This window comes from Falco punctatus (assembly GCF_963210335.1).
Source record: "Falco punctatus genome assembly, chromosome: 10".
NCBI lineage: Eukaryota > Metazoa > Chordata > Aves > Falconiformes > Falconidae > Falco > Falco punctatus.
In genome coordinates this window covers 17411937-17434961 of record NC_137590.1, presented here as the reverse complement: position 1 = coordinate 17434961, position 23025 = coordinate 17411937, and the positions used below count along the sequence as shown (strand labels likewise).

Genomic DNA, 23025 nt, shown 5'->3' with positions numbered 1-23025 from the left:
GGGAAAGCAGGGAATAATGAGGCAATGTGCTGGCTCTGTGATGCCACCTCCACTGCTGAGCATCTCCCGGGGCTGGGACCCCCGGTAGCAGCGTGGAGGCAGAAGGGTGGGTGCATCACCCTGGTGCTATGCTGGTGGTGAGACCCCATGGGGACATGGCCTCGCTCAGGCTTCCCAGTCCCTCACCAGGTCCTGTGCCAACCCGGGGGGAGGTGGGTGTCCCGTGATGGGCCACCCTGAGCTGTGGTGAGGCCGGGCTGCACCCATGGCGTGATGGCACCCATGGTGAGGTGGGACCCACAGCAAGGTTGCACCCACAGTGGGCTTGCACCCATTGCGAGGTTGCACCGAAGGCACGGCTGCACCCATGGCGAGGCTGCACCCCCACTGTGGCTGCACCCCCCAAGCCCTTCGCCCACAGGAGGGCAGCAGCCCCCAGTGCCGCATGCTGGGAAGGGGCACTTGGGCTCTTTTTTCTTTATTTTCTTCTTCTTTTTTTTTTTTTTTTTTTTCTTTCTTTCTGGTAAGTCTGAGGCATCGCCCAGCACCCTCTGGATGCCGAGGACAAGACACATCCCTGCACCGACGGTTCCCGGCCTCATGCCAGGGGACAGTGGAGGAAGAGCCAACACACCTCCCCAGTGCCCCGCTCTCCAGCCAGACCCATTTTCTCTCTCTCCGAAGCAAAAACGGCCTGGCCCTCGCGCTTCAACCTGCACCTTGGGTGACAGATTCCGTCAGCATCGGACCAGGCGCCGGTGCTGGGCCCCACGGTGCTGGGCGCGTGGTGGGTGTCCCCGCTGCAGGGCCACCGCCTGCCCAGCAGCGAGCTGGGGAGCACCCGGGGAAGGGGCAGCCCCTTCACCCCCCTCCTGGCTTCTCCCCTGTGCCTCACCCTCACCCGCAGCCTCTTTGGCCTTTCCTTTTATTTTCCTTTTTTTCTTTTTCTTTTGTTTCTCTTTGTCTTTTTAGTTTACTGTTTCTCTCCTTATACCTTTCCTTGCCTTCCCTTCCCTTTCCTTCTTTCCATCTTGACTGTCTTTTTTCTTTTCTTTTCTTTTCCTTTTTCTTTTCTTTTCTTTTCTTTTCTTTTCTTTTCTTTTCTTTTCTTTTCTTTTCTTTTCTTTTCTTTTCTTTTCTTTTCTTTTCTTTTTTCTTTTCTTATCTTTTCTTTTCTTCTCTTTTCTTCTCTTTTTTCTTCTCTTTCCTTTTCTTATCTTTTTCTTCTTTTTTCTTTTCTTTAGTTTTTCTTTTTTCTTTTCTTGTCTTTTTCTTTTTCTCCTATTTTCTTCTCTTTTCTTTTCTTCTTTTCTTTTCTTTTCTTCTCTTCTCTTTTCTTTTCTTTTCTTTTATTTTATTTTATTTTATTTTATTTTATTTTATTTTATTTTATTTCTTTTTTCTCTTTCCTCTCCTCCCTCCTTCCCCTTTGCCCCCCTCCACACAACACCCAGCATGGGTGGGTGGGAAAGGCGAAGGTGGAAAAGCCGAATCCCTCCCCGGTCTTTGTACGGAGCACATTTTATAACCGCAGACTTTTGTAAAATGCCAAGCACTTTTTCAGAGCCGAACCTCAACAATAAAGAGCATCAGCGCAGCCCGGCTCAGGGCCAGGGCCACGTGTGTGTGGCGGGGCCATGCGTGTCCAGCAGACACGCGTGTGTGGCGGGGCCATGTGTGTGCGGCAGACACGCGTGCGCGGGCGGCAGGGCTGGGAAGGCGGTGGCCACAACCTGCAGAAGGCATCAGCCGTGTTTTTCCCCTCCTGGCGCTTCCTGTTATTCCTCCAGCAGCAGCTCCTGGCCCCGGTGGGGCCCAGCTGCCGGCAGCCGGGTCACCTCTGTGTCACTGCGCTCCCCAGGACCCCCCTCCCACCCCAGGGCTGTGCGAGCAGGGGGGGACACGGGGGCTATTTTGACTTGCTGGAGCCGAGAGGTCGGGCAGCAGCTGCGCCATGTCCGGCTGCCACAGGTGGCCCCAGGGGAGCGGGCTGGGGGCAGCTGCCGGACAACAGCAGCCCCTGTTGCCCACCCCAGCCGTCCTGTTCACGGGGTGTTGGCAGTGCCAGCTGTGGGGTGCCCGTGCACCCCTGCACCCCCCAGTGTGTCCTCAGGGACTGCTGCAGCCAGCTGGCCCCCCATCATGTCACCCCACTGTCCCAGTGCCCACCCGCCCATCCCTCTGCTGTCCATCCACCCATATGTCCTTCCACCCGTCCATCCCTCCACCCATCCACTCACCCATCCCTTCATCCTTCCATCTGTCCATCCATCCTTCCAGGCATCCTTCCCTCCTGCTCTCCCTCTATACATGCCCCCATCTTTCCCTCCCTCCCAACACCTCCCCATCCATCCCTGCACCCATCCATCCCTCCCTCCACATACTCCAGCCCCACCTCCCTTCCCAAACCTGCCCACCCACCCAAACTTTCCCTCCATCCACCTCTCCCCCCGCTTTTCTCATATGTCCTTCCCCCATCCCCTCCCCAACCCAGGAGGGTCACACAGGGACATGGGGACAACCGGCCCCTCAGGGCTCCCACACAGTAGCTCTTCCCCAGCCTTTCACCCCCCGGCTGGCTGAAGGTGCTCCAACCCCTGGAAACACAGGAGAGACAAAAAAAACCAAACTCCTTCCGTCTGACCCAATTTGCTCTCTTTTAGCCTCCCCAAAGTCCCAGCACTTGCCACAACCACCTGAAGGTCCTTCTGCTCCTAACACAGGGCAGGGGGTGGGGGGAATCAGTCCCCCCAGGGGGTGCTGGGGCACAGATTTCAGGTGGGTCGCCCAGGGTTTGGCATGGTGGGGACACACTGGGGCAGGGGCCACTTAAAATGGCACCGCCCCATCACCTTCTCCGCAAGCCGACGCCTCTCACCCCATAATCATTTTCCCAGCTATTTCTGAGCCATGAGGTCAGTGGAAAGATCCTCTGTGCAGTGAGGAAGCACAAATTCAGCACATCCACGTTTTCCCAGCACAAATGGGAGTGGCAGCCCCCTCCCCACCATGGTGTGGGGATGCAGGGGTCCCCCCTCCATTTGCTTTGGGGTGGGATGTGTGAAGGCAGCCCAGAGCCAGGCTGTAAACAAGGAGGTCACTTCAAAGGGGACACCCGGGGACATCAGCCCAGTTTAGCACAACACCAAATTATTTCGGCACCCCCAGGCGGGATGCGGGTGGGGGGAGGGGGGGAACCGCCTGCTTGGCCTTTTGGTGGCTTGAGAAAGCAGCTCGGGGCTGGGAGGCTCCCTGGGATGTGGGGAGCTGGTTCCTGTCCCTATCCCCATCCCTGCTGGCCGTTCATCCATTACCCTGTGCCTTCCCCTTGGAGCCCACACATGCTTTTAGCTCCAACCAAAGGTCCCTGTGCAGAATAATCTCCTTTTTCTCCAGCGCCGCATCCCCACGGCACATGATTTGGGGACATCTGGCTGTGACCCACAGACCCCAGCCAAGCCTGAACCCGCAGCAAGCCAAAGCGTCGCTTCTTCAGGATTGAGGGTCCCCAGACTGACCCCCAGGGAGCACACCCCCAGTCCCCCAGCCTTCCCAGGGTTTTCCAAGGATGCTCCGAGTCTCGGTAGGGTCCTGTTCCCCATCCCCCAAAACCATGGTCCTCAGCTGTCCCCCCTCTATCTTCCCTCCTCATCTTTCCTCTGCCACGCTGCTGCAGGAAGGCAACACCTTCCTTATCTCCTTCCGACGGGTGGTCCAGGCCCCCACTGTGCCTTCCCCCAGCCCTGGCTCCAGCCTTGTTTTTTTTTTCTGAAGTGTCCCTGCATTTCCCCCCAGAGACTCCTCAGCTAAACATTTCCCTCCTGGAAGGGAAAGGGAAATCTCCAAGAGGCAGATAGAAAGTCAGCGGCTCCTGTCTCTGCTGGCACTGCGCCCTGCAGCCATTTCCGTGCCCAGCCACCACGCTGGGAGGAAACCAGCCTCACCGGCTCCCCAGCAAAAAACGGGGCCCCCGCCACCCCCTTTAGTGCTGGGGTATTTGGGAGCGGTGGTGGGATGGAGGGGTTGAGGGATGAAGGGGTGGAGGGATGGAGGAACAGAGGGAGGGAAGGGAGGATGGTGTGAGGGAGGGATAGAGAAAGCGGGAGAGAAGAAGGGAGGGAGCTATGGAGGGCAGGAAGGATGGATAGAGGGAGGGAGGGGTGGATGGGCGGGTGGACAGATAGATGGACGGGTGGATGGATGGATAGTTGGATGGCTGGTTGGAGGGAGGGAGGGACTGATGGATGGACAGATGGACTGACAGAATGACAGACCGATGAGCAGTAACAGGGGTTTCTCCAGGGCGAGCCAGCCTGGAAGGCACCTTGAATGTAAACATGCTTTGCCCACACTTCCCTTCGGGGGTGGCCCCAGGTGCAGCATCTCCACCCCCACCCCTCGAGCCCCCCAGCTCTCAGATCAAACCAGAACCATGGGGAAACACCCCAAAAATCCCCAGCCAGGGTGGAAAGAGCCACCGTAGGCTCCCAGCCCTCTGCTGGGTAAACCACAGCCCCCAGCAGCCCCCTCCTCTATTTACTTCACTAAGCCAAAGGGCCGTCCCTGGGGAGAGGTGGCTCTGGCTGGGCTGGCTCCCCAGCGAGGTGGTGGCAAGCAGGAAGGTTAATGCAGCCCCCCCAGACGGGAAGCTTCCCAAGGAACCCAGTAATGAATCCCGCATCCTTTCCAAGCAGGAACAAAGGCCAAGGAGACAGGATAGTTCATCATGAGTAAATGAAGGATGTAAATAACAAATAGGGGGAAGATTTATTTAGAGCGAAGCCTCAGGAAACGGTGGGGGCCGGGGAGGGAAGTGGGAGAGGAGCCATTTAGTGGCTCATCAAAATCTGGGGTTAGTGTGGGTCAGTGCCCTGCCCAGTGCCCAAACCCACCCCCCCCCACCCCCCCAAACCCGAACTGTCCCTTGTTCCCATCCCTCGGGGTATGGGTATTTAATAGCATCAGCATCCCATTTTCACACCTTAGAGGTGTGTCACCCAGGGCTTGTTCTGGTCTCAGATAAGGAGGAGAAAATCCCGAAAATGGGATTTGGTGGGACAGGGCAGCTGCCTGATGCAATCAGAGCTGCAGGGGTTGGGGGGGTGGGGGGTGGGGGCTGGGGCAGGCAGGTGCCCACACCACCTGGGACACCTTGGGGAGGACTGCACTTTTTTTGTGCTAAAACACCCACATCCTGGCATGCTGTGATGCTCAGATGCGTTGGGATGGGAATTTTTACATTTTCCAAAGTGTGTGCTGGGGAAGAGACCAGCAAGAGTTTGCCCTGGGCTCGAGCCCCCAGCGGAGTCTGGAGGCGTCCGGGGGGGTACACAGGAGGGGACATGGGCAGCCACAGGGTGCAGGGACACTATACTGCGCGCACACACACACACACATGCAATACACACCCTAAAACCCAGTCATGCCCCCTCACCCCCCTGATACCGCCCCACATCGCCTGTCCCCCCCATCCCATCCCATCCCATCCCATCCCATCCCATCCCATCCCATCCCATCCCATCCCATCCCACCCCCCTAGAGGGAACAGTGCACACCCTGCTCCATTTTTAAACAAAATTCATTTATTTGGTATAAAATACAAAGCCCTGTGGGTGCTGGGGGGAGCCGCCCCTGCCCAAGCCCCCCAGGGGCTTCTCTCAGGGTCTGCCCAGCCCCTGCCTCAGTTTCCCCTTCCCACGAGCAGGGCTTTCCAGTGGGGGGGGGTGTCCCCAAAGCAAGCCAGGCTCTGGGGTGAGGAGGAGGTGGTGTGGGTCCCCCCAAGGAGACCAGCTCAGGGGGCACCGGGGGTGGATTGGGGAGGGGGGTTAGGCACGGAAGAGCGTCTCCTGGGTGGCGGGGTCCAGCTTGCCCCCCAAGACCGGTGCCCCCTTGCCGCCGGGGGGGTGGCTGTGTCCCGAGGAGTAGCTGGCGGAGCGCTCGGTCCCAGGGCCAGGGGTCCGGCAGCAGAGGAGGGCAGCGCAGGCGTGGCGGAACCGGGGGTCGAAGAAGGCGTAGAGGAAGGGGTTGAGGCAGCTGTTGATGTAGGCAATGCTGGTGCAGTAGGGGTGGAGGTTGTTGAGGAAGGCGTGGAAGCTGCAGGACCATGGCAGCACCTCCAGATCCATCAGGACGTAGAGGGTCTTGACCAGGTGGAAGGGCAGCCAGCAGCCCCCAAAGGCGGCCACCAGCACCGTGATGATGGTGAGGAGGCGCTTGCGCTTGCGGGGCCCCTCAGCCCGCTCCCGGCGGAAGTGGCTGGCCACGGTGCGGGCGATGAAGAAGTAGCAGGTCAGCATGACGGCGAAGGGGGCCACGAAGCCCAGGGCAGTGGAGGACAGCCCCAGCCCCACCTCCCAGGCGACCTCCGTCCCCGGGGTGGCCAAGCCCCCATAGTCCATGTAGCAGGTGATCTTGTTGTCCCCCTCCAGGGCAGCTGCCCGCCGCAGCACCAGGGCTGGCAGGGCCAGCAGAGCCGCCAACACCCACAGGGCCACCGTGGCCACCAGCCCGCTGACCCGCGAGCGCAGCTTGGCAGTGGCCAGGGGCCGGACGATGGCCAGGTAGCGGTCGAAGCTCAGCCCCGTCAGGCAGAAGACGCTGGCGTACATGTTGACAAAGACCAGGTAGCTGCTGACCTTGCAGGCGGCCGTGCCAAAGGGCCAGTGGTAGCCCAGCCAGGCATAGGCAGCCCACAGAGGCAGGGTGGCCACGAAGGTGAGGTCAGCGGCGGCCAGGTTGGCGATGAAGGTGTCGGCCGAGCGCCGGCGGTCCTGCCCACCCTTGAAGACAGTCCAGAGGACCAGCCCGTTGCCCGCTGTGCCCAGCAGGAAGACCAGCAGGTAGATGGTGGGAAGCAGGGCCAGTGAGGGGCCCCATTCGACGTACTCACACTCCGTCTCGTTGTCCCCGTAAGCGTAGGTGTCTGCCGCCTCCTCCATGCCGCCGGCCGCTGGGCTCAGCTCAGCTCAGCTCATCCCGGGCTCACCGAGCTCCTCCGGCCCTCTGAGCCCAGCCCAACGGATCCCACCGCGTTACCTCCCCTTCCTCCTCCTCCTCCTCCTCCGCCCTCCTCCTTGATGAGACAGGACGGATGGATGGGGGAGCCTCTGTGGGAAATTTCACAACTCCCCCTCCACTCTCCATCTGGCTCCTTCCTGGGGGGTTTTACCGAGCTCTCACCCAAGTGTCAAAGTGTCAGCCCCCGAGATAACCCACATCACCCTGCTGCAGGGCCATCACCTCCTGGGGCATTCCAGTTACCCCACTGGCGCCCGGGTTTGGTGCCGTGGCGTGGCTTGGGGAGGGGGGACTTGGCAGGGCTGGAGGGCACAAGGGCCGACGACAGACCCGCCACCCTGCAAGTCCAAATTTGTGTTGGGGATCTCACCTTAGGGGCGTTGCGGTCAGCATTTTGCATTGGAGTGGGGCTGCGCCTGGGGTTTTGCATTTCGCATTTGGCTGTTGCATGGGGCAGTTTGCAGCAGGGTGTTGCACTGGGTGGGGGGGCTCAGGGGGGGCATTTGGCATTTTGCATTTGGTGTTTGGCACTTGGGATGTTGCATTTGGCATTTGGCATTTTGCACTTCGGATTTTATATTTTGCTTCCAGGGGGTTGCATTTTGCAAACAGTCATGGCGCCAGGAGGGTCCCACATTGCTGGGGCCCTGTTTTGAGCACAACATGCTGGGGAGACTATGCGTTTAGTAAAATTCCGGGGAGGGGGAGCTCCAGGATTCCCTCCCATGCTTCAAAAAGACCATTTTAAGGCATCATCTGCTGCAGGACCAGATGCCAACCGGGAGCCCTTGCTGCGCCCCAATTCTGTGTTTTGCTGCCCGGAGCAGGAGGTCAACACAACAATGCCTTTGGCCAAGCCAAGAAAGAACAAAAATCACCCACACCCCAAAAATAAAATATTTGGAGGGAGCAGGAGGAGGGAAGCTCCCTGCTGCAGCAGGGCACAGCCAAGCTGTGGGATGGGATCATCCCACCGGGGCTGAGCTCTCACAATTACTCTTTTGGGGGAAAACACCAGGGAAGCTGAGCGGGACTTTGCAAAAAGTGAAATTTGAAAAGCCACGAGTGCCCGGGGAGGCGGGGGGGGGGTGTGGGAGCTTGGGCTGGGCAACAGGCCCGGGGAGGGGGGGGGGCGGGCAGAGCTGTCCTCCGCTGTCAGTAAAGAGGGATGGGCTGTGGGAAGGTTAGTGCCACCCAGGTGCTGGCACAGTGGAGGAACTGCGGGGATGGAGCTGGGGGGTGCCGCTGCTGTGAGGGCAAAGCCCCCTAGAGACCCCCACCGGCGCAGTGCGTCCCTTTTCCCAGCAAAGTGGTGTAAAGGGGTGGGGTAATTCAGTGCCTGAAATGCAGGGGGGGTGTGTGTGCTCCAAGAGGTCTCCAAAATTAGCAAAACCGAGCAGTACGGGAGGGAGAGGTGCTAGGAACTGGGGGTGCGGGTCGGGTACCAGTGGGAGCCCCAGAGCAGTGGCCACGGTGGCCACCAACCCATCTGCCTGAAGGGGACCCCAAAGCCATTGGCCTGGAGAACAAAGCAGGGCAGAGATAATGAATAATGAGGTATCTGATGACTCGGGCCAGTGGGATGGAAAGGTGTCCGTTAACCCTGCAGGGTGAGGTGCCAAGTCCAGCACGGTCTTTGCAGAATTAAAATTAAAAGGTGCTAAAAATCGACGCATAAATGTGAGGGCTGCTGATTTAAGTTAAAACCCTAAGTTTGTTTAAAGAAGGGACAGACCCTCACACAAACCGAGCCTGACGAAGATGTTACTTAAGCCTATTAGCTAATAAATGGAATAAAATAGGGAAATAAAAGAAATGCTAATTAGACCCTTGGTATCGCCAGAAACTGCTACAAAGGGAGATGTTCCAGCCTGGGTAATGAAGATCACTATTAATAATGATTTCCACTATTTTTGTATTCTGTGGGTAGCACAGGAGAACAGGTAACCCTTTCCAGCCCCGCTGAAGTGATGCCTTGCCAAAAAGCTGCCAGTGACGCCGAGGGGCTGATGAGTCCCATCACCCTCTCACTGCCCCACCAGTGGGGACAGCTCTGCTCGCACAGACCGCAGTGCCACCCGGGGGTCCTGGCACGGTCCCTGCCTGCGGGCTGACCCACTGCAGCCTCCTGCGGTGGGCTGGAGCCCCCCTCCCCCCCCCTCCTTGGGTTTGCCATGGCCTCTGGCGGCAGGTTGGTGGCCAGGGCTGGGCAAAGGGCCCCAACACCACGGGGAGGGGCTGTAGGCGGGTGGCAGGGCCATGAACGAACACCGTTATCTGCAGCACCATTTGGCAGCAGGAATGGGACTGGGGGTGTGGGGAGGGAGTTACGGGGGGCTTGGGGCGCCCAGCCCAGCAGCGAGGGGCTCAGCGAGGGCAGAGGGGCTGCCCTCGGGCATCCACAGCCCCATCCTAGACAGTAGCAAGAGGCTCTGGGGACGTTCACTCCCAATCCCTGGGGAATAAATCCCAGGGCCCGTGTCCATCCCTGCCGGCCCTGCACAGGGCAGCCACCGTCGGAGGCACTCGGAAGGGAGAGGCTGGGATTTCGCTGCAGCTCCAGGATGAAGCCAAGGGCTTGGCAGCAAGCAGGAGACGCCGACCAGCTCACAGCACAGAGCTTTGCCGGGGAATAGCTGATCCCATCAACTGTCCGCCGGGTTCCTTGGATCCACGCGACGCACAGGGCTCGGCAAAAGCCCACTGCCTGGATGCATGGCAGGGGGCTGCCCCACCGAGGACAGGAGACAGCAGCCATCTCTCGGGAGCAGTGACTGTCCCCATGGCGTGCCCAGGGCCCCGTGCAGCCACCCGGGCACTGGTGGGGACATGGAACCACGCTCCTGGCACTGCCCAGGCACCCCTTGCGAGGGAGGGCAGCATTCAGCTGTGCGGCAAAGTGGGATTAGGCGACTTCCTCTGAAGCTGGCTGGAGTTACTCACATCCTACCAGGGAAACAGCAATCCCTTGGCTACGTCTCTCCTTCTGGATCTCCCTCTTTCCATTACACTGCCAGGAAAAAACAGCCTTGGGGGTCCCACCCCGGGGGGGCACAGCCAGACCCAGGAGGTACCCAAAGAGTGGCTGTAGCAGCAGCTCGGCTCACCAGCCTGGCCAAAACCCAAGGCCAGAGGGATGTACGCGGTGCCCGCCGGCAACACGTCTCCTTTGTGGCTTTCAGCTCCAGCCCAGCTGTAGGGACAGTGGATCCCCCATTCCTCCACAGCCCAGCCTCTTGGCTGCACCACAGCCACCGCCATTGCCGGGGGGCTGCCGCAATCCGCCCCCCTCACAGGCTTGGCTTCGGCAGGAGGGAGGTCAGGCTGCTCCGCCTGTGGGAAGGTTTGGGAGCAGGGTGGTACCTGTCCCTGCTCCTCCTCGGGGTGACCCTAGCACCCCAGCAAGGGGGTGGGCTGGCAGCGGGCAGCAAGGCGCCATGTGGTGCTGGGGTGGGTGCACGCGGCCAGTTTGCAGGCGTGGGCAATGTTGTGTGTGCAGGGGGTGCAACGGGGGGCGAGGGGGTGTGGGTACATACAGGGCACAGCAGTGTAGGCAAGAGTGTGGGTGCATCACCAGTGGGGCTGGCAGACACCTGCATGGGCCTGTGCCAGGGGGTCTGCAATCACTGCACGCAGAAGCACGCTCAGGGCTGCACACGTGGGCGCCCAGCTGTGCACGCTGCCCCTGTGCAGGCTCCCACAGGATGCTGGGGTGCCCCCCCGCTCAGCCAGGCAGCACCCATGGGTGCCCTACGTCCCAGCTGCGAGCAGAGAGCTCCTCCTGGTGGCAGTCCCCGCACCAGTGTCCTCCCCCCTCCAGCCCCGCGGGGCTGAGAGAAGAGCCAGGGCCATCAGCCCCCCTGAACCAACTGAGGAAGTTTTATTGTCCTGTCAAAGTGGCACCACGATCCTGACCTGCTGCTCTTTGTCTGAGGGTGATACAAGAGCAGGGGGCGAGGGGCAGGGAGGGGGCTCACTGTCCACGCCCCAGCTCCCAGGGACACAGGAGCCGAGGAGGGGGAAGTGTTATGTTGGGGAGGGGGACAGGGACCCTGCGAGCATCCTACAAAGTGCATAGATGCATGTGTGTGTGTGTGTGTGTGTGTGTGTGCGCGCGTCCCGCTGCAGGGAGGGGGCAGGCCTGATCCTGAGGACGGCAGCTGTCAGCCTCCAGGGACGTGCTGGCTGGAGGGCGAGCCTGGAAAAGACACAGCAGGGAGAGGGGTGAGACCCCCACGCGAAGCCCCAGACCCAGTGGAGACCCTGGCCACAAGCAGGCAGGAGGGAGCGTGCCGCTCCCCACAGCAGCACAGACCCCAGGGACGCAGGGACATGCTCCCACCCCAGTCAGCATGGTGCAGCGCAGCAGGACCTGCGCCACGGCCACGTCTCTGGCCACATGCCCCCCCCCAGCCCCCCCCGGACACACAGCCCCGAGGCAGGAAGCGTGGGGAGGGGGAGGCCCCAGCCACGCCCTGCCCGTGGGCTGGGGTCTGTCCTGAAGCAGCCCCTCAACTCCTGCACTCACCCCACTCAAGGTTTCTTCTTTTTCAGCTTCAATGCTTGCAGCCAGTGCGGGGGGGAGGCATCTGACCTGGGAAGTGTTGGCACGGCATCAGCACAAGCTCCCCAGAGACAGCCCCGGGCCCTGGACCAACCCCATGGGGGCATGGTCAGGAGGGACCCCAAGCTGATCTCTGCTCCCGGGGGGATTCGGTGGGCTGGGGCCCCACAGGGAGGGCAGGCAGGGAGCTGCGCGCCTGCTGGGGCTTTAAGGGCTGCATCCCAAGCAGTGTTTAGGGTGGAGCAGCCCGGCTCTCCAGGCAACGGGCCCTGGGAAAGCCGGCCCGGCACAGCCCCCCCCTCGCCCAGCATCCTGCTGCCAGCCGCAGGCACCGGCGAGGGACCCAGCGCCCCTCAGCACGCCTTCAGCCCTCTAAAGCACCCCAAAACCCTCACGCCTCTGGAAAAATCCACCCATAGTACTCCCTCAAGCCCTTGCTGGGGCGCCCAATGCAGCAGCAGCCACCTCAGCACCTCCCCAGTCCTCAGCATCCTCCCAGCAGCTGCCCCCAAGCCCCCCTTTCCGTTCCCAGCCCCGGTGCTCCCCCAGCACGGCCCCGAGACACAGCCCTCGCCTCCCGAGTGTGCTGCACCCCAGCACTCACCCTGAGGACTTCTCCGGTTTGGGAGGCAGCGCCAGGGGTTTCCCACTCAAGCCAGGGATCTTGCAGGACTTGGAGCGCTGCACGTGAGGGTCTTTGGGGGGGGCTGCCTTGCTGTCCCCTGGCAGTGCCCCCTCCTCAGCTGAGCGGTTTCGACCCCTCAGCTTGGCCTGGGTGCGGAAGAGCAGTCAGGTGGGCACACTGTGCTCTGCCCCCTCCCAAATCCTCCCACCGACTCCTCCACGCACTAGTTCCCTTTGGCCAACCCCTCCTCGGTCCCAACATGCCTCAGCTTCCCCTCCCCTGGTCAAACCCTCCCTTCCAGCCGGCCAGGTGTCACCCAACTCGCTTGGGGTCCCAGCAGGCCCCACCTTGAGAACCGATGTGTTGAGGCTAGGGAAGAGTGGCATCTTGACCCCCTTGCCCGATGGGGACGCTCGCACCCGTCGGTTCTTGGGTTCTTCCGCTGCCTCCTCGTCAGAGGACGCTACTGGGGGGGCTGGACGGGGCTCTGCAGGGAGGACACAGGGGACAGCATCACCATGAGACACATCTGCTGAGGACAGATGGCCCTGCCATCCCTCTCCTGTCATCACCATCCTACAGGCTCTCACCTGTGGAGTCCCGGAAAATCCAGCTGTCCCCTTCCGAGGTGGCACCAGGGCGAAGGGCCGGTGCCCGGTGCCTGCGCTTGCGACCCAGGTTGGCCTTGCTGCGGTACATGCTGCTGTCCAGGACCTCCGTGTCCTGTGGGGCCCATGGGGACAGGTTAGAGCCCAGCGCTGGGGACCCCCATCTCAGCCAGCATGCCCGTAACAGCCCTGGGGGGCCCTGAATCTGCAGCCTGTCCCTCAGGGGAGGCTAGGGCCAGAGAGTAAAGCCCCCATCCCCAGAGTGGGACAGGGACAGGGGCACCAGAGAAGCATCTCTTTGACAGCTGGGAACCCCCAGGGCCATATGAGGGGGCTGCTGGAAGCTGTCCCCTCCCCACTCACCTCCAGGAAGGTGAATTCCTGCCCAGCATGGTCTGTGGGTCCCTCAGACTGAGGGGTGCCCAGGGAGAGCCGCTTCTCCTCCCAGCTTGCTGGTCTCTTCCCATCTGGGTGGTCCAAGGGGGCTTCTTCGCTCTCCGTATCTGGCAGCGTCCCACCAGCAGCCTCCAGCAGCAGAGGGGAGGCCCTGGGGCTCCGCAGGGCAGCGGCCATCTCATGGGGGTCTCTCTCCTCCCCAGCAGGGCTGGACGGCTCACTCTCACTGGGCTCCACAGCCGAGGGGTCAGCTGGAGCATCATTCAATGGCGGACTGGGGTCCGAGAGACGGATGCTTCTGCTCAGGGAGACAAGGCGAGACCCCAGAGTTCCTCCAGCTCCAGCTAACACAGGCCCTTCCCCTGCCCTGAACCTCACCTCCGTCTGCCCCCAGGGGAAACTGAGGCACAGGGAGGGCCAAACGCTGCTCCCTTGAAGTTAGAGAAGCACCCAGGTGTCCAAGACCCCCCCACTTCTCTCCCAGGATATCACACCAAGGGGGTGGCACTGCTGGCAAGTTCCCTCAAAGCACCCTCCCAAAAGGCTGGGGCAGAATTTGGGGTGGGGGGAGAGCAAGGAAGCTGCCAGACTCATAGGGGACTCAGGCCAATTCTCCACCTTGGAGCACAGAAAGGTGTCAGACCCTCCAGTAGGGCCACCAGCCCCAGGAGGTGGCCAGGGGACACCGGGTGACCAAGAGGCCCCAGGGGGCAGGAAGATGATGATCAGGGCCACCTGGGGTGTGGGAAGGCGCTGGCAACAGAAAACTGCACAGCTCCCAGGGCAAGGGCAGCTCCCCACTGCCCCACACGTGTCCACCAGGCTGGGGCCTTCCAGAGGCCCTTGGGGCTTTCACTTCCTTTCTCCTGGGATCCTTCTTTTCAGGCAGCTTGGGGAATTTCTCATTCTAAGAATCCCCAGCTGTGCAGATTGACTGAAATCAGGGTTCCCACAACATAGCAAAGCCATAAGGGCACAGGTATCTGCCACTGTCAGAGGGAGACTAGCACAAGAAGCCCTGAAGGCATCAGCCCCTCCTGGATCAGCTCAAGATGGCAGATCCTGCTGGGACAAGTTGAAACCCAGTCCTTCAAAAATGTTCCGCTCCACCTGTGGGGCCAGAAACTACAAGGGGAAACGTGGAGGCAGTGGAAGAGGAGCTCCAGCAGCCCAGGGCCGGAGGCAGCAGATCCCCCAGCTACGAGTGAGACACAATAGGATGCCAGCACAAGGCCCATGGCATCAGAAGTCCCTGCTGCAGGGCAGCATGGTCACCCATGTGGGTCGGATCCCCCCCGCCCCAGGGCCGTGCTGCCACCACCAGTGCCCTCCTTACCTGTCCGCTAAGCCAGCACCATCTCCTGGTCTCTGCTCTCCGACACCGAAGCTCCGGCTCCGGGCCGCACAGCGAGCACCGAACGCACTAACCCACTCCTGGCGCTTGGCCTCGGCATCGTGCAGCTCCACGCTCCAGCCAGCTGCGTCAAAGTCCCGGCTCCAGCCCGGCTCTTCCAGTCTGGCCTCCCGGGACTGGACAGAGCTGTCCAGGGCAGGCAGGTTGCCCAGGCCCTGATCCCAGGCCGTATGCCCCAGCACAACCCCGCCAGCATCACCAGTACCCAGGCAGCCGGTGGCATCCGAGCTGCTGAAGGAGAGATCCCTGTGCCAGTCTCCCAGGGGCTCCTGCAGGCCCCCGGACCTCATCCCACCAGCCCAGGACATCAAGCCATCTGATGATGCTCCAGTGCCGGAGGGATCTGACACTCGCTCTGTCCCAATGATGCCAAATTGGTTGTGGCACTCAGCTCCTCCAAGCTCTTCAGCCCAGTCCCTGCCATCGGTGGCACTGCGCTCCTGCTGGTGGGTGCTGCCCCAGCCAGGCTCCTGGGCCGGGGGCTCGGGGACATGGGAGCCAGGCAAGTCATCTTTCCTAACACCAAAAGCATCAGCCAGGTCAGTTTGGCCAATGCCGTGCTCACCAGCCCAGCTCAGCCGGCCAGGACTAAACTCTCTTTCTTCCTCTTTGCTGTCTGCAGAGCTGTACTTGCTGGCCCAGGCCGTTCTGCTGAGACTAAACTCGCCATCCTGTGTGTCCATGTTCCCGGTGCCGTGCTCATCATCCCAGGCGGGTCTGCTGAGGCCAAACCTGCTGTCCCGGGTCTCCACCTCTCTGCTGCTGTACTCGCTGGCCCAGGCTGGTCTGCTGGGGCTGAACTCCTCGTCCTGGGTCTCCACATCCCTGGTGCTGTACCTGTCATCCCAGGTTGGTCTGCTGGGGCTGAACTCCCCATCCCGGGTCTCCCCATCCCTGGTGCTGTACTCATTGGCTTCGGCCAGCCTGCTGGGGCTGAACTCCCGGTCCTGGCTCTCCATCTCTTGGGTGCTGTATTCACCAGTCCAAGCTGGTCTGCTGGGGCTGAACTCCCGGTCCTGGCTCTCCATCTCTTGGGTGCTGTATTCACCAGTCCAAGCTGGTCTGCTGGGGCTGAACTCCCGGTCCTGGCTTTCCATGTCCCTGGTGCTGTATTCACCAGCCTCAGCTGGCCTGCTGGGGCTGAACTCCCGGTCCTGGCTCTCCATGTCCCTGGTGCTGTATTTGCTCTCCCAGCCCTGCCTGCCGGGGCCAAACTCCTTGTCTGGGGTCGCAGCGTCCCCAGTGCTGGATCTGCCAGCCCAGCCCAGCGTAAAATCTTTGTCCTTGGTCTCAGCGTCCCTGCTACTGTATTTACTGGCCCAGTCTGGGGTGAGCTCCCTATCCATCGCCACATCACCGGTGCCATATCCACCAGCCCATGCAGGTGTGATCTCGCTGTCCTGGCTCTCGGGACCCCCGGAGCCATACCTGCCAGCCCAGCTGGGCTGCCTGGAGCTCGGCTCCTCATCCCGCTGCTGGCCATGTCCCACGCCATAGCTGCTGCTCCAGTCAGCCTTCCCGGGGCCCATCTCCTCCCTGCTGCTCGCGCTGCCCAAGCCATAGCCCGTGCCCCACTTGGGTTTGCCAGCACCAAAGTCTTGATCCTGCAGGCAGCCTTCCACCATGCCATGGGAATTCGACCAGTCACTGCAGCTCAGTCTCGTCTCCCCCATCAACTCCGTCTCTTTGTAATCGCTGCCCCAGTCCTTCCTGGCAGTGCCAAAGGGCCCATCCTGCCGGTCCCCATCCCTGGTGCTCTCCCAGCTTGATCTGGCCCCAAACTCCCGGTCCCGCTCCACCTCACCAGGCCAGTCTCTTTCCCTGGCCACAGCCTCACGGGTCCAGTCAAAGGTGCCAGCCTGGTGAGGTCTGCCGATGCCGAATTCACTGCACAGGTCCTTCCGTGACCAGCCGAGCAGGTTCTGGGGGAAGAGAAATGGGGAGAGGAAGTTAAAGGGGGTCACAGTCCCAGCCCACGCTGCAGAGAGGAAAGCTGGAGGGGAAAATCCGGGGGAAACATCCTCAGATGCCTGGGGGACACAGCAGAAGCAGGGTCCCATCGCGAGGGGAGGCCAGATCCTGCCGCCTGCCCTCCCCACGCCAGCAGCTGCCAGCTGCCCGGGGGTACTCACAGCTGCTGCGCCTGCCCCGGGCCCTTCCCAGCCTGGTGCCTGGCGAGCCCTCCCCAGCTCATCCCGCAGCTCCAGGTTGGCCAGCAGCCGCCGGAGGACAGCCGTGGTCCCCCAGCCGCCAGCCATGGCTCCCCAGCAGGCCCCGCACGCGGCACTGGCCGCACCCCAGCTCTCCCTGCCGGCACAGCATGCTCCCGCTCAGCCTCCACCCAACCCGTCCCACGGCCCTACGCGCACCCAGCCCTGCCGCAGCAGAGCCCAGTGCCACACCGACACCGGGGCCTGGTGTTAACCCTTCCCATCGCGAAGCCGCCTGGATCCCCGCACCCTTACCTCGGGCCTCTCCGCATCTGGAGAGCCGTGGCCCGCAGCATGAGGCCCAGGCGACGCCAGCAGCTCCGTCAGCCAGCCCGGGTCAGCGTGGGGATCAGGGACCCTCGAGGATCCTTCAGCCTGGCGTGGCCCACCAGGGCCCTGCAGGCTCACGGGGCAGTCGCCAGCCGGCACCCACACCGAGTGGGCCGCAGTGGCTGGATCCGGTGGGGCCAGATCTGGCGGGGTGGCCTCGATGGGGAGGCTGGGCTGGGTAGGGGGCTTGGGCTCAGCTGGGTCCTGGACAAGCTCCGTCACACAGAGAGCGGAGCAGGGCACAGTGGCATCCCGCTCTGCCTCCCCTTCCTCCTCCTCCTCCTCCTCTGCCGAGCCCTCGGCCTCGCACTGGGCCACGGGCCCCCCTGGACACGAAGCCCCTTCTGCTGCCCGGCTGCCAGCCACGACGGGGCCGGGCTCTTCAGACCCACTGTCCCCCCGGGAGCATGGGGCACAGGGGCCCTGGTCCTCCCCGTCTGACTCACCCTCTTCAGAAAGCCCCGAGTCAGGTGTCTCCCGGATGGGGGAACGGGGAGGGGATGCTAGCCGACGTGCCCCCCGCAAGGGGAAGGTCCACTCGAAGGACTGAGAAAGGCTCCAACCGGAATCGCTGCCCAGGGATGGCTCTGACAGCGGATCCCCGGGACGGGGCAGAGCGCTCAGTGAGCCCCCCAGCTCTCCCATGCCTTGCCCTGCTGTGGGGGGCTGCAACACCCCCTCCGAAGAGCGCCGGAGCCCCGAGTCCCTGGAAGGGGGAGAGGGGCTGAACTCAGGACCCTCATAAGACTGTGGGGACACTGGGGAGTCATCAGGTCCCTCTGGGGAGCCCGGAGGACGGGAGGCTTTAGCAGGGAGCTCGGGGGGTGGGGTGGGGGGAGCTGAGTACTCAGCAGCAGCCTCAGGAGAGCCAGGGGGGCAGGTGGCTCTGGGGGACAATTCGGGAGTGCTGGGGGGGCTGGCAGTATCAAGGGATCCCTCTCCGGGAGTGTGGGGGGAGCCAGGGGAACAGGAGGTGCCGAGCCGGGGCTTGGCCGCAGAGGAGGGAGCACCCGGGGCCTGGATGGAGGCAGCCGAAACCTCGGCTGAAGGCCGAGTGGGGGATTCGGGGGAGCCAGGGGCCAGCGTCGGGGAGCCGGGGGCTGGGAGCTCTGGGGGGGCATCAGGAGAGCCGGGAGCCGAGGCAGAGGGCTCAGCAGGCTGGAAAGGAGCCCCCGGAGCCAGGCAGGTGGGGGGCCTTGGGGACCCAGGGGGGCCGAGGGCACCCAGCTGGAGAGAGGAGAGCTGTGGAAAGAGCCCGCAGGGGGTGTTGTGTCACTGGAGAGAAACCTCCAAGGCGTCACCCACCCTCAAATCACAGCCCCCCGCCCTCTCACCAGCCCTAATCTACAACGAGGGTCCCACCCGCCAGCACCCCCTCCCCTCCCCAAACCCAAGGCAGGAGGTGCCCATGCTTCTCGCCAGCGCCAGGCTGCTTCCTGCGTGACTCAGCCCAGGCGGCTCCCAGCCGCCCCTGGCCCCGCTCCATGCCCAGGGCACAGCAGCACCCCAAGCCCCCCGCTGCTGCCCCCCTCAAGTGCCCACCCTCTGGCAGCGCCAAGACAGATGGAGAGGAAGAAACAAAGCAGAAGAAAGTAAAAACAACCCCAATCTGCGCCCCGACCCCACCGTGAAGCTGAGAACCCCCTTGCCAGTGTCACCCTGCCCAGCATTGCCAGGGTTAGCCCCCCACACTGGGGAGACCCAGTGTCACTGCTGGGGCTACCACTGCCGGCGTCGCAGTGGCCTGGTGTCCCGGTCACCACCCTGAGCATGGCGGGAAAGGGAGGGTGAAAGGGGGGCTGGCAGGGAGCCCAAAAGGGCCTGCCCTGCCACATACCTGCCAGGTCACCAAACCCTGGCTGGTGACTCATGGTTGCTCCCTGCCCACGCCTCAGCAGCGGCGCTGGCACACACCACCCCCCTCCAAAATAATCCAGCCCCACACCGGGGCACCCAGCACAGGGTCGGGGGGAACCCAGCTTCCCCAGAGAAAGGGGTGGTCAGCACCCCAAGGAGAAAGGAGAGACACGCACCCCGCAGAGAGGGAGCCCCGGAGGAGACAGGAGAGCCCCGAAGGAGAGAGCCCAGGAGCGGAGCCACCGCGGCACGGGAGGGCGAGGCGAGAACTCACGTCAGGGGGGGAAGGCGGCCTCCGGCGTCCACGGGGGTCCCCGGCACAGCTCAGGCTGGCTGGGGGGGAGCTACTGGCAGACAGAAATGGGGAAGGAGGGTAAATTCCCCTTCCATGCACCTCTGCTCTCCTTTCCCACCACCCACCGAGGCACCTCCAAGCCCCAAACCACCCACCCCAGCCTCAGTGGCCAGATGAACTACAAGAGGCCCTTCAATCACTGCAAGCAGCACCCGGCACCAAACCATCAGCAAGGTTGTGACTGCAGAGGGGAGGGAGGCAAATCAGCCCTAATCGCCTTTCCAGAAAGTTTTCAGTCCTTTGGAGAGCCAGTTTCTCACACTCTGGTTTAAAATAGCCCCCATCTCACTCTCCCGGAGGTACCCGGCTTTCAGGAGCATGGCCAAGTGCTGGCTCTCACCCAGGACATCCTGCAGCCAGGAGTCCCACAGATCAGCCTTCTCCCTCTACCTTGGCATGACCCAGCAGGAAAAAAAAAAATAATAACAAGGGTGGGAAAAAGGGAGGATTTCCCAGGGGGAGTGACCCCCTCCCCGTTATTCCCAGCCTCAGGGCAGCAGGATGGCTGGCTGGCTCACTTCCCAGCCCTCGGGGGCTGGAGGCACAGAGGCAGCTCCTCAACTGGGACAGCCCGTTCCTGCGGTTGGAGCAAACCACCCGGCGCTGCGGCGGCTGCCCTGGCCTTCCCATGGAGGCAGCTCAAGGCACTGCCTGCTTAGGATGAACACCGGCCTCATGTCGGTAACTAGACCTCAGCTCCGTTATTCCCATTCTCAAGACAGCTAGGAGCCATGTTCCCTGTCCCCACAGCCTCTCATCCTGCTGGGGCAGGACCCAGCTCCTCACCTTGTCCTGCCAGGGCGGGACCCCGGCTCCTTACCTTATCTCGGCAGTCTGGTGTCCGTCATCCCCCACCCCCAGCTTGCCCACCGCAGGTTGGGGTGTCTGGCAGGCTTCGCTGGAGGGGGCTCCATCTGCCTCCCCACGCCTCCGGAAGGCAGTGAAGGTCTTGGAGCCGAAGCGAGAGGAGGGATCAGGGCAAAAGAACGAGAGCCGGGATCGGTCTGGGCTCCCTGGGCCCTCCCTGCTGTCCATTTTGGCCAGGATCTCCTCCACGGTGGTGCCTGGAAATCGCTCTGGTTTGGTCGCCACTGGCACTGGTGTCACCTTGAAAGGAGCTGGGCCCTTGCGGGAGGGGGTCGGTGGAGTGGGGGGCACCTCCTCACTGGGGGTCAAACCCGGCTCCTCCACGGCTGCGACCAGAGATGGAAGCCCCTTCCCGTTGGGGGTCTCGGGTGATTTGAGGGTGAAGGAGGGGCGCCGGAGGGGCCCCCCCGAGCTGCTCCCGCCATAGGGCTGGGGCCCTGCCAGGCGGTTCATCTTCTCGGCAGAGGGCAGTGCTGGGCGAGGGTGCCGTGGCCCCAGTTGGGGATGTGGCAGGGAGGGCTTCGCAGGCATAGCCGGCTTGGGCAGCACATGGGGTTTGGGCCGGACCGGTGGCTTGGGGCGAGTGGTGCCTACAAGAGAAGCAAGGAGAGGAGAAACGCCATGTCGGAAAAGCACTGCAGCCCCACCAGGCTCCCTAGGGAAGGCCAGTGGGGCACACTGGGCCGAGAACAGCCCTCAGGCACCAGCTTGGCACCCCAAGAGGGGGCCTTCCCAGAGCAGGCCAGACCAGCAAACCCCCCCAGCTCCGATTTCTCCCACCCCCCATGGGGACAGACCTTTCTCAGGGCTGCCAGCCGCCAGTCCAGCCCCCCCCGAGCCTGTGGCAGAGGCGCAGGGCAAGGCAGGGCACAGGGGCTGCGGCTGGGAGGCCATGGCAAAACCAGGACCAGGACTCAATGGACACAGTGCAGGGTCAGCCCCTAGGGAAAGAGGAAAGAGGAAGAAGCATTTTAGGGAGCATCCCTTCACCTGGGCTCTGGGACCAGTGGGACCCAGTGGTGGGCAGCCACACTGTGCCATGATACCAACCTCCCAGCCCTATGCCAAACCCTCACATCCACCTGTGCCAGCACCTGGACAGTGTAATAAACCACTGTCACAATGCCAACCCTCTCTTCACCAGTACCACCCTCTGTACACTGTCCTCAGCATGTCTACACCAACTGGGGACGGCACAGTGACCCCAAACGCCACATCAACCCCCCTCTGCCCATACCCCCCATACACATCAGTCATCAGTGTACCTCACACTGGCTCCCACACACTGTGAACCCCCAAACACCGTGCAGTTCCTCATTTACCTGCACCAACCCTGTGTCAAGCTGTCCCAGCACCCCAGTGCACACAAGTCAGACCCCTGACCTGTGCCAACCCCCAATTTGCCCCGGGAACCACCTCAGCCTGCCACCCCCTGCACCAGCCCCTCACCGACACCGTACCAAGCCCCACCGGCTGTGTCAGCCCCCAGCAGCTCCAGGGGTACCGGCCGGCCCCTCCCGACCCCCGCGGGGCTGGGAGTACCCCCCGACGCACAGCCCACCTCGGCTGCCCCAGTGTAGGGGCCGTGGGGGGCCCTGCTCACCTTCCCCACAGCAGCCTCATGTCCCGGGTGGGTCGCGGACACGGGGGGAGGGGGGAAGGGGGCTGCAGGGCGGGCAGGGGAAGCGTGGGGGGTGCCGTCCCACGGGTCTCACGCTGCCGCCGCCGCTCCCGTGACTCACCGGGGCTGCGGGGACAGGAAAAACCCGCTCGGTGCCTCCTCCCGGCTCTGCCCTGCCCTCCCCGCCTCACTCCCTACTGCCCCGCCGGGGTCCACCCCCTCAGACCCCCCTTCCCTTCCTCCCTTCCTCCCTCCCACGGGGGAACCGGCGTCACGACCGCCCCAGCCCACATCTGGAAGCCATCGGGCCCGTTTCCCAACTCCTTGGCAGCCTCGGGACGGTAGCGAGGCCCCGCTCCCCGCCCCGGGATGCGAGTCCGTTCCGTACCGCGTCCGCCACCACCGCCCCCCGCCCTCCTCCGGCGGGGCCTACTCTCATTGCCCTGGCAACGAAGCCCCCGCTCGAGTAGCTGGGTAGGCCGCAGCCAGCAGGCCTAGGCCCGTCGCCGTGGCAACGGAGCCCCCCACTCGATTTCGGGGAAACGGGGAGGTACCGAGCCCGCTGTGCCCGTCGGGGACGATGCCGCGGCTTCGTCTCCGGCGGGTACAACGGGCCCCGAAGGGATCTCCGTTCCCCGTAGGCCCAGCCCAGCGGAGCGACCCCCGCTCACCCGCTGCCGCCGCCGCTGCTGCTGCATATTCATGAGCGCGCGTCCGCCCCCCCCGCCGGCCACGCCCCTGTCCCCCTCCCCGCCAACCAGAGAGCACGGCGAAGCCAGCGCCGCGTGGCCGGGCGGACCATGGAGAGGAACGACTAGAGAGTCGCCGCGCCCCGCCCTGCCCCGCCCCTCCCGCCGCGCCGTTTACCATCGAGAGGGCGCTAGAGCGTCTTCCAGCACCGCTGCCGCCGCCGCCAGGGCTGGGGGTGCCCGCCGCTGCCAGCGGGCCCTGCGCGCCCCACGCGGGGCCGGCACCGGGAACCAAGGCGGAGCGGGGGTGGGGGGGTGGTGCGCAGCGGACAGGCGGGGCTGCCGCTGAGAGACAAGGTCCCCCGCGGCCAGGCCGGGCAAGCGGCGCTAATCGGACCCCCTCACTCCGCCGGTTCCCTCCGCCGCGGCAGCCCGGTAACGGCCAGGGAGGTGCGCGGGGGCTGAGCTCGGG

The 23025-nt window shown here is 63.1% G+C and overlaps 2 protein-coding genes across 10 annotated transcripts; both read right to left on the bottom strand.

Moving 5' to 3' along the window:
• Positions 1-5560: 5560 nt before the first annotated feature.
• APLNR (apelin receptor) lies at positions 5561-7036 on the bottom strand. The gene has a single exon (XM_080404555.1). The coding sequence runs from the start codon at positions 6936-6938 to the stop codon at positions 5826-5828; it is 1113 nt and encodes a 370-aa protein (XP_080260681.1). The 5' UTR covers positions 6939-7036; the 3' UTR covers positions 5561-5825.
• Positions 7037-10873: 3837 nt separating this feature from the next.
• On the bottom strand, positions 10874-22993 carry TNKS1BP1 (tankyrase 1 binding protein 1). Of its 9 annotated transcripts, none has more exons than XM_080404463.1 (13): positions 22536-22993; positions 21041-21184; positions 20197-20833; positions 19296-19368; positions 17090-18406; positions 15531-16546; positions 14547-15461; positions 13178-13511; positions 12797-12929; positions 12554-12693; positions 12186-12352; positions 11546-11611; positions 10874-11215 (listed from the first exon to the last, which is right to left on the bottom strand). In XM_080404463.1, the coding sequence occupies exons 1-12, from the start codon at positions 22732-22734 to the stop codon at positions 11551-11553; spliced, it is 5136 nt and encodes a 1711-aa protein (XP_080260589.1). In that variant the 5' UTR covers positions 22735-22993; the 3' UTR covers positions 10874-11215; positions 11546-11550. The 9 variants fall into 9 exon arrangements, with proteins under 9 accessions (XP_080260589.1, XP_080260590.1, XP_080260592.1 ...); XM_080404464.1 differs by having other exon boundaries at positions 14547-15686; positions 15756-16546; XM_080404466.1 differs by adding an exon at positions 21847-21990 and having other exon boundaries at positions 14547-16546; positions 22536-22660.
• Between the last annotated feature and the right edge of the window lie 32 nt (positions 22994-23025).

Excerpts from the sequence above, each read along its gene's own strand:
- APLNR (XM_080404555.1), bottom strand. The coding sequence starts at position 6,938 with ATGGAGGAGGCGGCAGACACCTACGCTTACGGGGACAACGAGACGGAG.
- TNKS1BP1 (XM_080404460.1), bottom strand. The coding sequence starts at position 22,734 with ATGGTAAACGGCGCGGCGGGAGGGGCGGGGCAGGGCGGGGCGCGGCGA. Across the intron at positions 12,930-13,177 it reads AGGAATTCACCTTCCTGGAG|GACACGGAGGTCCTGGACAG; the intron begins GTGAGTGGGGAG and ends TGGGCCCCACAG. Across the intron at positions 11,612-12,185 it reads AAACCGGAGAAGTCCTCAGG|GTCAGATGCCTCCCCCCCGC; the intron begins GTGAGTGCTGGG and ends AACACTTCCCAG.